The 13294-nt window shown below is 52.8% G+C and overlaps 2 protein-coding genes across 2 annotated transcripts; one reads left to right on the top strand and one right to left on the bottom strand.

The window, feature by feature from the left end:
* Window positions 1–671: 671 nt before the first annotated feature.
* Window positions 672–1219, bottom strand: RPS29 (ribosomal protein S29). The gene is made up of 3 exons (XM_058026111.1): window positions 1109–1219; window positions 871–970; window positions 672–791 (listed from the first exon to the last, which is right to left on the bottom strand). The coding sequence occupies exons 1-3, from the start codon at window positions 1168–1170 to the stop codon at window positions 783–785; spliced, it is 171 nt and encodes a 56-aa protein (XP_057882094.1). The 5' UTR covers window positions 1171–1219; the 3' UTR covers window positions 672–782.
* Window positions 1220–3466: 2247 nt separating this feature from the next.
* LRR1 (leucine rich repeat protein 1) lies at window positions 3467–13146 on the top strand. Its single transcript, XM_058027078.1, has 4 exons — window positions 3467–3643; window positions 3717–3815; window positions 7106–7833; window positions 12657–13146. The coding sequence occupies exons 1-4, from the start codon at window positions 3467–3469 to the stop codon at window positions 12907–12909; spliced, it is 1257 nt and encodes a 418-aa protein (XP_057883061.1). The 3' UTR covers window positions 12910–13146.
* The last annotated feature ends 148 nt before the right edge of the window (window positions 13147–13294 follow it).

The raw sequence follows: 13294 nt of genomic DNA, 5'->3' as shown, positions 1-13294 counted from the left end.
GGAAAGCCAACCCCTCCCCGGGGCTCCCAGATGATGCCAAATCCTCACCCCTGTGCCAACACGGAAGGAGCTGCTTCCTCACCACCCAGTGCCCCGTGCTCCTGCCCAGGGCAGGGGACTGGAATGGGCTTTAAGGCCCCTTCCAGCCCAAACCATCCCAAATTCTGTGATAATCCCACAGCCCTTCAGCTTCTGCTATGGGCACACCTGAGTCTGCCCCCACTCCCTCCTCACACCTCATCTCATTGCCATAGCCAGGGGGACAGAACAAAGGCTCTGGGCATTCCCAAAGGATCTGCAGAGCACTCAGCTGGGAGGGAGCAGCACTTGGGACCCCAGGTGTGAGCAGAGCATTTACCTGCTCAGTCCCCTCACAGCAGTGCCACTGCATAGCAGAAAAGCACCCAGACACTCGGAATCCCAAAGAACTTGGAATTCCAGACCCGTGGCACTTAGTGTGTCTTTACCTCACTCCCTCCACAGCAGCCGTGGCTGCCTCAGATCCCTGCAAGCGCCCCAGGCTGGTCAGGGCTTGGGGCAGCCCGGGATAGTGGAAGGTTGGGAAGCCGAGCAGAGCAGGGCAGCCCCCCCCCCACTCCAGGAGCAGCCCTGTACAAAGAGCCCCCAGCGCCGCCAAAACCTGCACAGAAGGGAAACACGCACGGATCAGCTGGGTTAGGAGACCATTTATTAAATAAGATTGAGCCGAGACGCGGCAGATGTGTCAGGGAGGCCCTGGGACGCCCCCGGAGCTCCTGGCTGTCGCCTCATCCTCCCGGCGCTCAGTCCAGCTGCAAGAGAGCGAGAGACACGAGGGGAGTCAGCGGGATCCGGCACCCCCGAGCCCCTTCCCGCAGCCGCGGGGCTCACCTTGATGAAGCCGATGTCCTTGGCGTACTGGCGGAAGCACTGCCGGCACATGTTGAGCCCGTACTTGCGGATGAGGCCGTGGCGGTTGGAGCACACGCGGCTGTGAGGGAACAGAGAGAGGCGCGTGAGGGCGGGGAATGGCGCGGAGAGGAGGGGGGGGAATGTGAGGGGAAAGAGGAGCGAGGCAGGGCGGTGAGACGGCAGCCACGACCCTAGGGGCGCAAGGGGCGGCACTGACCAAGAGCGAGAGCCCTGCCCGAACTTCCTGGGGTGGCTCCAGTAGAGCTGCTGGTGGCCCATGGCTGCGCGGTGCCGAGAGAAAGATGGCGGCGGCCGCCCGCCCTTATACCCCTCACGGCGCCTCCCGGCGTGCACCGCGCGGCTCCCGCTTCCCGCCCTGCGCCGCCGGAGCTGTGGGTGGGCCCGCTCCCTCCCCTCCGTGACGTCACGCCGCGGACGGGGCAGCTCGGCCCATTCAGTGACGTCAGGGGTGCAGAAGTTTGTATTGCTAACGGAGCACCCGGCCAGTGCCGGGCGTAGTGGCGCGCGCCTGTAATCCTAGCCATGGGGGAGGCTGAACCCTGACGGATTGCTTGAGTCCCGGGTTCGGGGCTGACGTGTGAGCTATGTGGGGCGCTGGAGTGGGCGTCCCATCCCTAAAGTCGGTATCTATGCGGTGACCCGGGCGGAGGGCACCTGACTGATGACGAGGCAGCCGGCCGAGGTGTCAGAGATGGAGCGGTGAAGCTCCCGTGGCGGTCAGCGGAAAGGACCGCATCTGTGAATAGCCACACCAGCAGGCCTTGGGCAAGATAGTGAAACGGGGGTTCACGCCTTTTGCCACACACTACTAATAAATAAATAACACACCCGAAATAGCCAACTAAAACCCCAAACACCCCTTTTCGCCCCAAAACACACAAACGCAACACACTGCCTCCTACTGAACAAAAAACGCAACAACACCACACCACTCAACTACACAATTCACTGCGCCGAGCAAATCTCAAACACCGATCCTGCTTTCTAATAATACATCTGCATAAACATTCAGCAAACGCCTCCCCGAGTTTGGTTTTTTTTTCTCCCAATGACCCTTCATGTCCTCAAAGCAGCCTCATGGCGCCGACACCAAGCTTGACCTAAGCCTTCCTGTCGCTTACCAAACCTCAGGTGCTGCTGTCACACCCGCCTGCCCTCAACTCCTGTCGCCTCAGCTTCCCATGTCCCCTCACCTCCTCTGTGTGTCCTCACCTCTCACGTGTGCCCTCAACTCCTTTGTGTGTCCTCATTTCCTGTGTCCCCTCACCTCCCATGTCCCCTCAGACCCACCGTCCCCTCATCCCCTCCATGTCCCCTCCCTCACACCCGCTGTCCTCTCCATGTCTTTACACAGAATTCCCTGGCCCTTCCTCTGCTCCCTCTTCCTCCTCACACCATTCTCCCCTCTAAACCCTCTTTTCAATGCCAACACGTCACCACGCATTTTATGCTTTACTTGATGTTTATGGAAAACTTTATATTTTATGTCATGCTTGGCCGTGATTGTGTATTAAGGTAGGCAGGAACTGCGGACTGGTTGGGCGGATTTATGTAAACTTTAGTGTATAAATAATTTTGCTTTTTATTCCCTGGCACGCTTGATTTGTGGACAATTTTCACCGTGCACCCTGCACAGAATAAACGTCTCCTTTCTAAACCTGACTCGTTGCTCATGTTTAGAGTCCCTAAGATTCAGCAACACCTTCAGCTCCTCTGTGTCCTCCCTCAACTCTCCATGTCCCCTGACCCCTCCGTGTCCCTACACACCCTCCATGTCCCCTCATCCCCCACACCCCCTCAAACCCTCATGTCCATTCACAACCCCATGATCTTCACACCCCCATGCCCATTCACTTCCTCAGCATCCCCTCGTATCCTGAATGTCCCCTCACACTCTGGCCTCTCGTACGCCCATGTCTGCTCACTCCCACATCCTCTCAGCTCATCTATGCCCCCTCACACATTGTGTCCCCTTACACCCTCTGTCCCTTCGCGTGCGTGTCTCCTCACATCCCGTGTCCCCTCACACCCCGTGTCCTCTCACATCCCATGTCCCCTCACACTCTCTGTCCCCTCACGCCCCGTGTCCCCTCACACTCTCTGTCCCCTCACACCCCGTGTCCCCTCACACTCTCTGTCCCCTCACACCCCGTGTCCCCTCACACTGTGCTCTGTCCCCTCACGCCCGCCGCCCCCGCCGCCTCTCTCTCCCTGTCCCGCCAAGCCGCACCGGCCGCCTCCAGCAGGAGGTGCCCGCGGCCGGCCCCGCGCGGACGGCGCCGCGCTGAGGGCCCGCGCTGGGGCTGCCCGCCGCTGCCGTTGCGGCCGCTGCCGCCGGTACCACCGGAGCCGCCGCCCTCCCTTCCCGCCCCGCGATCCCGCTCGCCGGGCGGCCCCGCGCCCCTCAGCGGGCGGCACCGGGCAGCGGCGGGCCGGCACCGCGGCGGGCAGGCAGCGCAGCGGGCGCCCGTGCGCGCTCAGCGCGGGAGGCCCCCGGCGGCGCCGCCCGCCGTGCGCGGGCCGGGGCCGGTGCCGGTACCGGGGCCGGGCCGGGATGCGGCTGCAGTGCGAGGTGGAGGTGCTCAGCCGGCTCCTGCCCACCTGCGGGCTGCGGGGCCGCGGCCGCGCCGCGCGGGCGCTGCTGTCGCTCGGGCGCCCTCCCGGCGCCGCCGGTGCCGGGATTTACCTCATGGTGTGCACGGCGCGGGACCGCGGCGGGGCTCGCTACAAGGTGGGGACGGCGGCGGGGGCCGGGACGCGGCGGGGGTGCCCCGGGGCGGCCGCTGAGCCCGCTGTGCCCGCAGGTGCAGCAGAACGTGGAGCGGCTCTTCACGCGCTTCGTGGAGGAGGGAAAGGCCACGGTGCGGCTGCGGGAGCCCGCGGTGGATCTGTGCCTCAGCAAGGTGGGACCGGCACCGGGAGCGGGACCGGCGCCAGGGCCGCGGCTCACCGGGCTCTGACCCCCGCGGCGGGGCGGGAAGGGAACTCAAATCCCACCCAGTGCCCCCCTTGGGACACCTGCGCTGTCCCAGGCTGCTCCAACCCCAGTGCCCAACCTGGCCTGGGCACTGCCAGGGATCCAGGGGCCGCCACAGCTGCTCTGGCAATCCCAGCCCAGCCAGGAATTCCCAATTCCCAATCTCCCACCCATCCCTGCCCTCTGGCACTGGGAGCCATTCCCTTTTTTCTGGGTTCTGTTCTAACTCTCCTGAAGTTCATTCTCATGCTTTGCTTCACAGCTTCTTTAGAAAAAGCTTTTTTCAGCTCTTGGATGCAATGTTGGTGTTTGGCCTTAAATCCTGTGTCTCCTCAGCTCAATTTAACTCCCATGAAATTGTTGTTCCCTACAGTTTTTCCCATGGAAAAAAAAAATTGAGAATCCTGTTGTTTTCATGGACAAAACTATCATTGTGCTCACCCGCACACAGAGCAGGGCACAGGCACCCTCTCCCCTTATTTCAAATACCTCTGTATTTATTCACAGTTCCCAGAGGATTTGTAGGGGTTTTAACAGCACTGAAGTCACCCAAAAAAACATGTATTATCATGAAATTCTCGTGTCCTTTTCTTCTGTGCCTGTTGCAGGAATCTTTTGTAGCTCTATAGGAGAGAAAAGTAAGACAGGCTTTTTAAACCTCTGAGTTCTTACCTAAAGCTTTCAAGTCAGAGTGTGTAAATAAAAGGAAATCATGTTGATTGGTGGTTTATAAAATCCTTTTTCCTTTCTGACACCTGAATCTGAGGAAAGCAGCCTTAAATTTTATTAACCTGTTAAAGGTTAAATAGGAAGGGAGAACACCAAACCCAGTGATTTTTTTCCTGTTAAAAGCCACTGTACTCTGTATTTTGGAAAAATTAAGGCTTTTGTATTAGATTCAGAAGAACTTCTGCTTCCTTTACTCTGAATTTTTCTGCTGAAGAGTGAGAAATCAAAAAGTTTATCTCAGAATATTACAGGTTCCTCTTAAGCAACTCCAGAACCCAAATTTAAGATGTTTCATCCCTTTTCCATAGTTTTCTGCCAGATTTTTATTGCTTCATTACAGAAAAGCTCCTTAACTCTCAAAGATGAACAGAAACTTGGTGGAGAAGAGATTTCCACAGACTGGAATATTGCTTTTGGGAAATCCCCCTGCTTGTGCTGTGCCAGGCTCTGGATTTGCTGCCCTGAGCCAGCTCAGCAGTGGGGCTGGGAAGCATCAGTGCAGAGCAGAAATAACAACTCCTGGCTGTTTCCTGGGGCTTGTTTCCCTTCAGCAGGTCCGAGCCTGCTCCCCTGGCTCCACCTCAGCTCCGATTTCCTCAGAGCTCTCACACTTGGGAGGCACCAACACAATTTAAACTCCTTTTCCAGCATTGTCTGTGTGGCTGAGACTTTGGGCTTGGGGCAGGAAATTTCATCCTGGGCTCTCCCAAGTAATTATTTGTTTTCTTCTTTTATCTTTTTTTTTTTTTTTTTTTTTTTTTTCAGGGTTTCTCAACAAGAGATTTGGAGATGTCACATGGCCCCTAGGGAGGGCTTGTGGAGGGAATGGAGCTTTGTGCTTAAGAGCAAAGAAATCCTGCCTGTCACTTCATTCTGCTGTGCAATACTGATTTCACTTGGTTCTTACAGATCTGGAGGACTTTTTGGGCTTAATTCCCCTTTTAGTGATCTTGGAAATGCTGCAAATCAGCCTGGAATGAGGGGAAATTCTGTAGCTAGATGTGTGTGTTAGACTGGCTGGTCTCAGAGTCCCCAGCTGGTTTGGGACAGAAGGGACCTCAAACCCCATCCCATCCCCCCCTTTCCACCATCCCAGGCTGCTCCAAGCCCCATCCAGCCTGGCCTGGGGCATTCCCAGGGATCCAGGGGCAGCCCCAGCTTCTCTGGATGACCTTGGGTACAGAGGTGTTTGTTGTGCATCCTCCCCACCGCTTGAAGGTGGCACAGCAGGAGCTGTGCTTGGAATGCCTAAGGAAAATTATCATTTCAGTTTACACGTGCAGTTCAGTTTGACCTTTAATGTCTTTATTTCTCCCACATTTCCATCCAGGATTATCTCAAATGTTTTTGTTTTCTTGTACTGGGTGCTTGCAGCACATTGTGTACTCCAGTTCTGAACCCTCTCAGGTTTGGCCTCAACAAAGACATTTAGGAGCAAAATTGTCTTGGAGGTGCAAAATGTGTCCCTGGGCTTGGGCAGGTGGCAGCTGGGAGCACAAGGACAACCTCTGGGCTCTCAGAACTCCAAGTTGGTTCTTTTCTTTTCCTCTCTGGTTGCAATGTGGATTTTGTTTTAGAATTCACTTTTCAGGTCAGTGCCTGTCAGCTGCACATCAGCTCGAGCAGAGACTTGCTGGAAGATCTAGAAGAGAAAGATTTGGTCACAAATGTCCCTAGAAGTGAATGAAATCAGTGCAACAGATGCATCAGAGCTTTCTGGCTCTTTATTTAAAATAAAAATCACTTGATACTCTGATATTGAGAGTTGGTGGGAGCCTTCGATGGCTCCCCACTGCCAGAGGGAATATGGGATGGGAAATTGGGAATTGTTCCCTAAGAGGGTGGGCAGGGGCTGGGCTGGAATTGCCAGAGCAGCTGTGGCTGCCCCTGGAGCCCTGGCAGTGCCCAAGGCCAGGCTGGATGGGTTTGGAGGTGTCCCTGCCATGGCAGGGGTTGAAGAGGATGGGATTTAGGATCCCTTCCAATGCAGGCTGTCCTGGGATTCTACTGCCAAACTGTTGTATCCCAACTGAAGCATTATTTAGTCATTGCAAAGGATTTGCCTCTTGCCTGCTGCTGGCACAGCCAGAGCTGTGTGTGGCCACTTCACCTGCCTTGAAGCTTCACCTTCCTTTTGCTGAATTCCACCCCAGCTTCCCTCCTTTCTTTCCTAGAAACTTCCAGGAATTATTGCCTCAGGGTTTAGAGCTCTGATTTCCCCACGTGTGTTTGTAACAGTCCTTTATCCTGGTGGATTTCTGGGATCTCCCAGTGCATTGGGGGTTTTTTCTGTGCTTCATTTCCAGCTGTGGATTTGGTGCTTTGTTCCTTCCCCGGGTGCTGCAGCGCAGTCAGACCAGGACTGTTCATAACAGAGCTGTTCCCCCTCCCATCCCACTGCCCCGCTGAGTGACACCCACAGAACAGCTCAGAGTGTTAACAACCAGGATAATGAACTTTTAACTCCAGCCTTGTGTTCCCCTGCAGGCAAATGTGATCAATTTAAAGACTTTCCTTTCAGCCGTGAGACTGGCTCACCAAGGCAACGACAGCGGTGTCCTCCCTCTCTCACCTCTGGTCCCAGCAAAGAACTCGGACGTGGAGAAGCCCAAAACCAAAATGATCATCACTTCCAGGAGGGATTATCCCCTCACCAAGAGCTTCCCCTTCTCCCTGGAGCACCTGCAGACCTCGTACTGCAAGCTGGCCAGGATCGACAGCCGGGTGCTGAGCCTGCGGCGGCTGCGCAAGCTGGACCTGAGCCACAACCACATCAAGCAGCTGCCGGCCACGCTGGGGGACCTGGCCTTCCTGCAGGAGCTCGACCTGCACGACAACCACCTGGAGGCCTTCAGCGGGGCCCTGTGCAGCTCAGGCCTGCAGAAATCCCTGCAGCTGCTGGACCTGAGCCAGAACCAGATCCAGGCGCTGCCGCTGGAGTTCTGCCAGCTGCGGGGCCTGGTGCAGCTGCGGCTGGACGACAACGCCCTGCTGCGCCTGCCCTGCCGCATCGGGCAGCTGAGCCGCCTGCGCGTGCTGTCGGCCGCGCGCAACAAGCTGCCCTTCCTGCCCTGGGACTTCAGGAACCTCTCCCTGGAGAACCTGGACCTCTTTGGGAACCCCTTTGAGCAGCCCAACCCGCTGGTGCCCAACATCCAGCTGAAGATCCCCCTGACTCTGCTGGAGTGTGCCGCCAGGGCCACGGTCAATCACAGGTAAGGGCAGGGGGGCGCAGCTGGCACAGCTCCCTCACGCCTGCCTCCCCCACCTGCTTCCCTCCTTTGCCCTCAGTGCCTGCTTTGGTTGGCATTACAGTGCAAGAGTTCTGCTGACATTACATTGCAAGGGTTCCATAGTGGCAGAGTTCTGCACCTCCTTGATGTTTCCTGTAGGCAGCTCCTCTAGCACTGACTCTTCCTTGTCCTCACAGTACCCAGCTGACTCCAGTCCCCTCAGCCAACCAATCCACTCCTTTATAACACTCTTCTTATTGGCTACAGCCATGGCCTGTTTACATCACATCTGCTCCTAATATTTAATAATTAACCCTCTTTAGGGGGTAAGATTACTTTCTATACTACCTTTATTTACTTATATTCTATCCCTCTACATGCTTTCTCACCTATTAACTTCATAACATGAAAATTCCTTTGAATTCCCCTTGTCAAGTCATCAGGATAATTGGTGCCTTTGGAAGCATTTAAGGAAAGGCAGAGATTGAAGTGTTTTCATCCAGCAAAGGGGGATGAACAGAATATTTTTGGCCAACTTTGTGAAAAGAGAATCAATTCTACAGCCCTGAGCCACTTTTTCTGCAGGCTTTCCCCTGCCATAAGTTTTCCTTAAGCTCCTCATTTCCCTTGGTGTTGGAGTGAAGGTGTTCTGACTTATTCAGAGAGCCCAGCTCTGAGGTAATTTAAAAAATTTGATTTCACCAAGTGAATCCCACCCTCCCAGGCTGCTGTTTGTTATCAGCTCCCTCCTCTCTCCCCACCCCTGATCTCTCGTGTCCCAGGAGCCTCCAGGTGCCAGCAGCTGCTGCTCCCACCCTGCTCTGGGTGGGAAGGGAGCACAAGGACAGAAATTTGGCACAGAAAGGGGGAGAGAGGCTGGAAGTGTCCCCGATCTGCACCCTGTGCCCATTCCTGCCTTGAGGGTGGGCAGTGCCCATAAACCCGGGGTAATTGTGCAGAAATTTGCACCAGAGGCATCCACAGGCACACCCTGAAGGGAGCTGAGCCACCACATGTTCTGGGCCAATTCACTGCTGATTTTATAATTAACCCCCACGTGTCTCCTTTCCCAACTCTATATAAATTGCAGCAGGTTTGATGGAAATATTAAGGCATTTTTCTACCTCTAGAAATCTCTCAGCACTGGTCAGATTTCAGTTACTGTAAAAACCTTGAGAAAGGGATGAAACAGAAGGAGAAAGTGCAAAAATAATGTTTGGAACAATCAGTCTTCATTCTGGGAAAGTACCAGAGTTCTTGATTGTGCTTTTCCTAGAAAATTACGGTGGTGGAAAAGAAAACCCAGAGGAATCTTAGCTGTGTGGAAAGACTTGGGGATGTGTAGGTGGAGGCAGGATGTGAGTCAGGGGATCTGTGCTGAGTTTGGGGTGCCAGCTGGGCACTGCTGGGCCCCACACTTGAGCACCCCGAGGGAATTGCTCAGGGAATGACTGACTGTGTACCCCGAGCTGCACACTGCTGCTCTGTGACTGCCAAAGGAGCAATTCCCCTTCCCAGCTCTGGATGTCATTGCTGGCACGAGGGATGGAGAGAGCTGTGGAGCAGGAGAGCTTTTCATTCCCTGCCTGCAGGACTGCAGAAGGCTCAGTTATCTCCTGCTTTCTCTGAGCTGTGTTTAACACAACAGGGTGAGGCACAGAGTGTGAGGGAAGAACAGAATGTGCCCAATTGTCTCATTGTTCTTAATCTTCCTTTAATTCTCTAATTCTCATTACTCCTAATCTCTCTAATTCCCTAGCTGGCTGTGGCCCAGGCTGCCAGGATTGCTGGGAGCTCCCTGTTGGTGTCTCCTGGAGTTCATGGCCTTAGGGCTGCCTTGGGAAGGGGCATTTCAGTCCTCAAATTGGAAATTTCATTCCTGAAATCTCAGGAAGTGGCATTTCAGTCCCAAATCTCTGGTTTTCCATGTCAGTGTGATGCCTGGAGAGGCTCCCTGGAACAGAGGCTGGACAGAGTTAATGAATAAAGCAGGGATTTATTAAAAGGTCTTCACAGGATCCACCTTGGGCAGCACCAGAGCCCAGCCTGGGCTGCACCCAAGATGGACCCTGAGTCACAAGTTTTCACACCTTTATAAGTTTTGGTCCATTTCCATCTTGGGATTAAAATTTGCCCAATCACAGCTCCAAGTTTTGCAGTCCCACCCTCCCAGGCTGCTCTCCTCAATTCCCTGGTTTTACACTTTTTGGGGCCGGAGCTGCAGCAGTGCCCTTGGTTCTGGGGCTGGAAAAGGATTGAGAGTGACTGAGGAGAGGGAAAGGATTGTTCTGTGGGACTGAGGAGAGGGAAAGGATTGTTCTGTGGGACTGAGGAGAGGAGAGGATTGTACTGTGGGGCTGAGGAGAGGGAAAGGATTGTTCTGTGGGGCTGAGGAGAGGAAAGGATTGTTCTGTGGGGCTGAGGAGAGGAAAGGATTGTTCTGTGGGGCTGAGGAGAGGGAAAGGATTGTTCTGTGTGCCTGAGGAGAGGGAAATGATTGTTCTGTGGGGCTGAGGAGAGGGAAAGGATTGAGAGTGACTGAGGAGAGGGAAAGGATTGTTCTGTGGGGCTGAGGAGAGGAGAGGATTGTTCTGTGGGACTGAGGAAAGGGAAAGGATTGAGAGTGACTGAGGAGAGGGAAAGGATTGTTCTGTGGGGCTGAGGAGAGGAGAGGATTGTTCTGTGGGACTGAGGAAAGGGAAAGGATTGAGAGTGACTGAGGAGAGGGAAAGGATTGTTCTGTGGGGCTGAGGAGAGGAGAGGATTGTTCTGTGGGGCTGAGGAGAGGGAAAGGATTGAGAGTGACTGAGGAGAGGGAAATGATTGTTCTGTGGGGCTGAGGAGAGGGAAAGGATTGAGAGTGACTGAGGAGAGGAAAGGATTGTTCTGTGGGATTGAGGAGAGGGAAAGGATTGTTCTGTGTGCCTGAGGAGAGGGAAATGATTGTTCTGTGGGGCTGAGGAGAGGGAAAGGATTGAGAGTGACTGAGGAGAGGGAAATGATTGTTCTGTGGGGCTGAGGAGAGGGAAAGGATTGAGAGTGACTGAGGAGAGGGAAAGGATTGTTCTGTGTGCCTGAGGAGAGGAGAGGATTGTTCTGTGGGGCTGAGGAGAGGAAAGGATTGTTCTGTGGGACTGAGGAGAGGAAAGGATTGTTCTGTGGGACTGAGGAGAGGAAAGGATTCTGTTCTGTTCTGTGTGCCTGAGCTGTGAGGAGAGCTGCTAACACCTTATGTGAAGTTCAGAGTTACATCTGTGTGTGTGTGTATGTTACTGACATTTTATGAAAAATCCCTTTGCCAGGATTTTTCTTCTGAGAAGCTGAGAAGCCTCAGAAAATAAATGCAAACAATAATTATCTGATTGCTTAGAATATGATTTGGAGGTTGCTCACCATCACGTGCATCTTTGATTGGTTCAGTGTGAACTGTTTTTAATTAATAACCAATCCCAGTCCAGCTGTGTCAGGACTCTGGTCAGTCATAGGGTTTTTGTTATCATTCTTGTCTAGCTTCTGATGCCTCCTTTTTCTTTCTTTAGTATAGTTTTGGTATACCATTTTCATATCATAAACCACAATACAACATAGTATAACATAGTATAATATAGTATAACATAATGTAACAATAAAACATAATATAACATAATACAAATATACATAATATAATATACAATACAAATATAAAACATAATATAACATAATACAGTATAGCACAATATAACATAATATATTGTAATATATTATGATGTAATATAACGTAATATAACATAGCAGATATATGATATAATAGATACATAATATAATAGATACATAATATAATAGATACATAATATAATATAATATAATATAATATAATATAATATAATATAATATAATATAATATAATATAATATAATATAATATAATATAATATAATATAATATAATATAATATAGTATAATATAATATAGTATAATATAATATAGATATATAATATAATAGATATATAATATAATATAATATATCAGCCTTCTGGGAACTTGGAGTCAGTTCTCATCTCTCACCTCGTCCTGAGGACCTCACAATGCCTCAACAATTAATAACCACATGCATATATATATTTTTATATATATATATAAATACATATATATAAATATATATGTGTGTGTATATACACATATTTATGTATATATATGTATGCATATATATAATATATATTTGCATATATTTATGTATTTATATAGATATAAATATATATTTTATATAAATATATATAAATAAATAAATAAATATATATATATATATATATACACTCACCAATGCAGTGCAGAGTCTGGAAAACATGAAGGCTGCAACTGAAGGCATTGTGTGTCCTGGGAATGGCAGGTGCCCATGTCTGTGCCTGCCTTTGGGTGACACAGCTCCCTGTGTGCCAGGTGTCTGTGCCTGCCTTTGGGTGACACAGCCCCCTCTGTGCCTGTGTCTGTCCCTGCCTTTGGGTGACACAGCTCTCTGTGTGCCAGGTGTCTGTGCCTGCCTTTGGGTGACACAGCCCCCTCTGTGCCAGGTGCCTGTGTCTGTCCCTGCCTTTGGGTGACACAGCCCCCTCTGTGCCAGGTGCCTGTGCCTGCCTTTGGGTGACACAGCTCCCTCTGTGCCTGTGTCTGTGTCTGTCCCTGCCTTTGGGTGACACAGCCCCCTCTGTGCCAGGTGTCTGTCCCTGCCTTTGGGTGACACAGCCCCCTCTGTGCCAGGTGTCTGTCCCTGCCTTTGGGTGACACAGCCCCCTGTGTGCCCATCTCACCCTGTCTCTCCCCGCCCCACAGGATCCCTTATGGCTGCCACCTGCTCCCTTCCCACCTGTGCAAGGACCTGGAGGTGGCCAAGACGTGTCGCTGCGGGAGCGCCTGCCTGAGCAGCTTCATCCAGATCACGGTGACCATGAACCTGCACCACGTGGCGCACACCGTGGTGCTCGTGGACAACATGGGCGGCACCGACGCGCCCGTGCTCTGCTACTTCTGCTCCCTGCACTGCTACTCCCAGTTCCTGGACAGGCACCTCCAGAGCCACGGCTGACACGGCCACGATGGGCTGGCGTTGGCCAGGACGGGCTGCGGGGCACGGGGGAGCCTGGAGGTGTCACCTGCGGTGTCACCGGAGCTCCCTACGGGGACAGATTCCTCTGGGAGGAAGCAAGGGGACGTGGCCTGGTCTGGCTCTTCTCCTCCTCCTTGGAGAGAGAGGGGACACAGCCTGGCCCAGCCTTGCTTTTGTCCCCCTGGGAGGCAGGGGACACGGCCTGACCTTCTCCCCCTCTGGGAGGGAGGGGACACAGCCTGGCCTGGCCTTGCTTTTGTCCCCCTGGGAGGCAGGGGGCACAGCCTGACCTTCTCCCCCTCTGGAGACAAATCCCTCTGGGAGGGAGGGGACACAGCCTGACCTGGCCTGCCTGGCTCTCCTT

Source organism: Melospiza georgiana, chromosome 6, assembly GCF_028018845.1.
Source record: "Melospiza georgiana isolate bMelGeo1 chromosome 6, bMelGeo1.pri, whole genome shotgun sequence".
Taxonomy (NCBI): domain Eukaryota; kingdom Metazoa; phylum Chordata; class Aves; order Passeriformes; family Passerellidae; genus Melospiza; species Melospiza georgiana.
This window is presented reverse-complemented; position numbering and strand designations above follow the sequence as displayed.

Excerpts from the sequence above, each read along its gene's own strand:
- RPS29 (XM_058026111.1), bottom strand. The coding sequence starts at position 1,170 with ATGGGCCACCAGCAGCTCTACTGGAGCCACCCCAGGAAGTTCGGGCAG. Across the intron at positions 971-1,108 it reads GGGCAGGGCTCTCGCTCTTG|CCGCGTGTGCTCCAACCGCC; the intron begins GTCAGTGCCGCC and ends GTTCCCTCACAG.
- LRR1 (XM_058027078.1), top strand. The coding sequence starts at position 3,467 with ATGCGGCTGCAGTGCGAGGTGGAGGTGCTCAGCCGGCTCCTGCCCACC. Across the intron at positions 3,816-7,105 it reads TGGATCTGTGCCTCAGCAAG|GCAAATGTGATCAATTTAAA; the intron begins GTGGGACCGGCA and ends GTTCCCCTGCAG. Across the intron at positions 7,834-12,656 it reads AGGGCCACGGTCAATCACAG|GATCCCTTATGGCTGCCACC; the intron begins GTAAGGGCAGGG and ends CCCGCCCCACAG.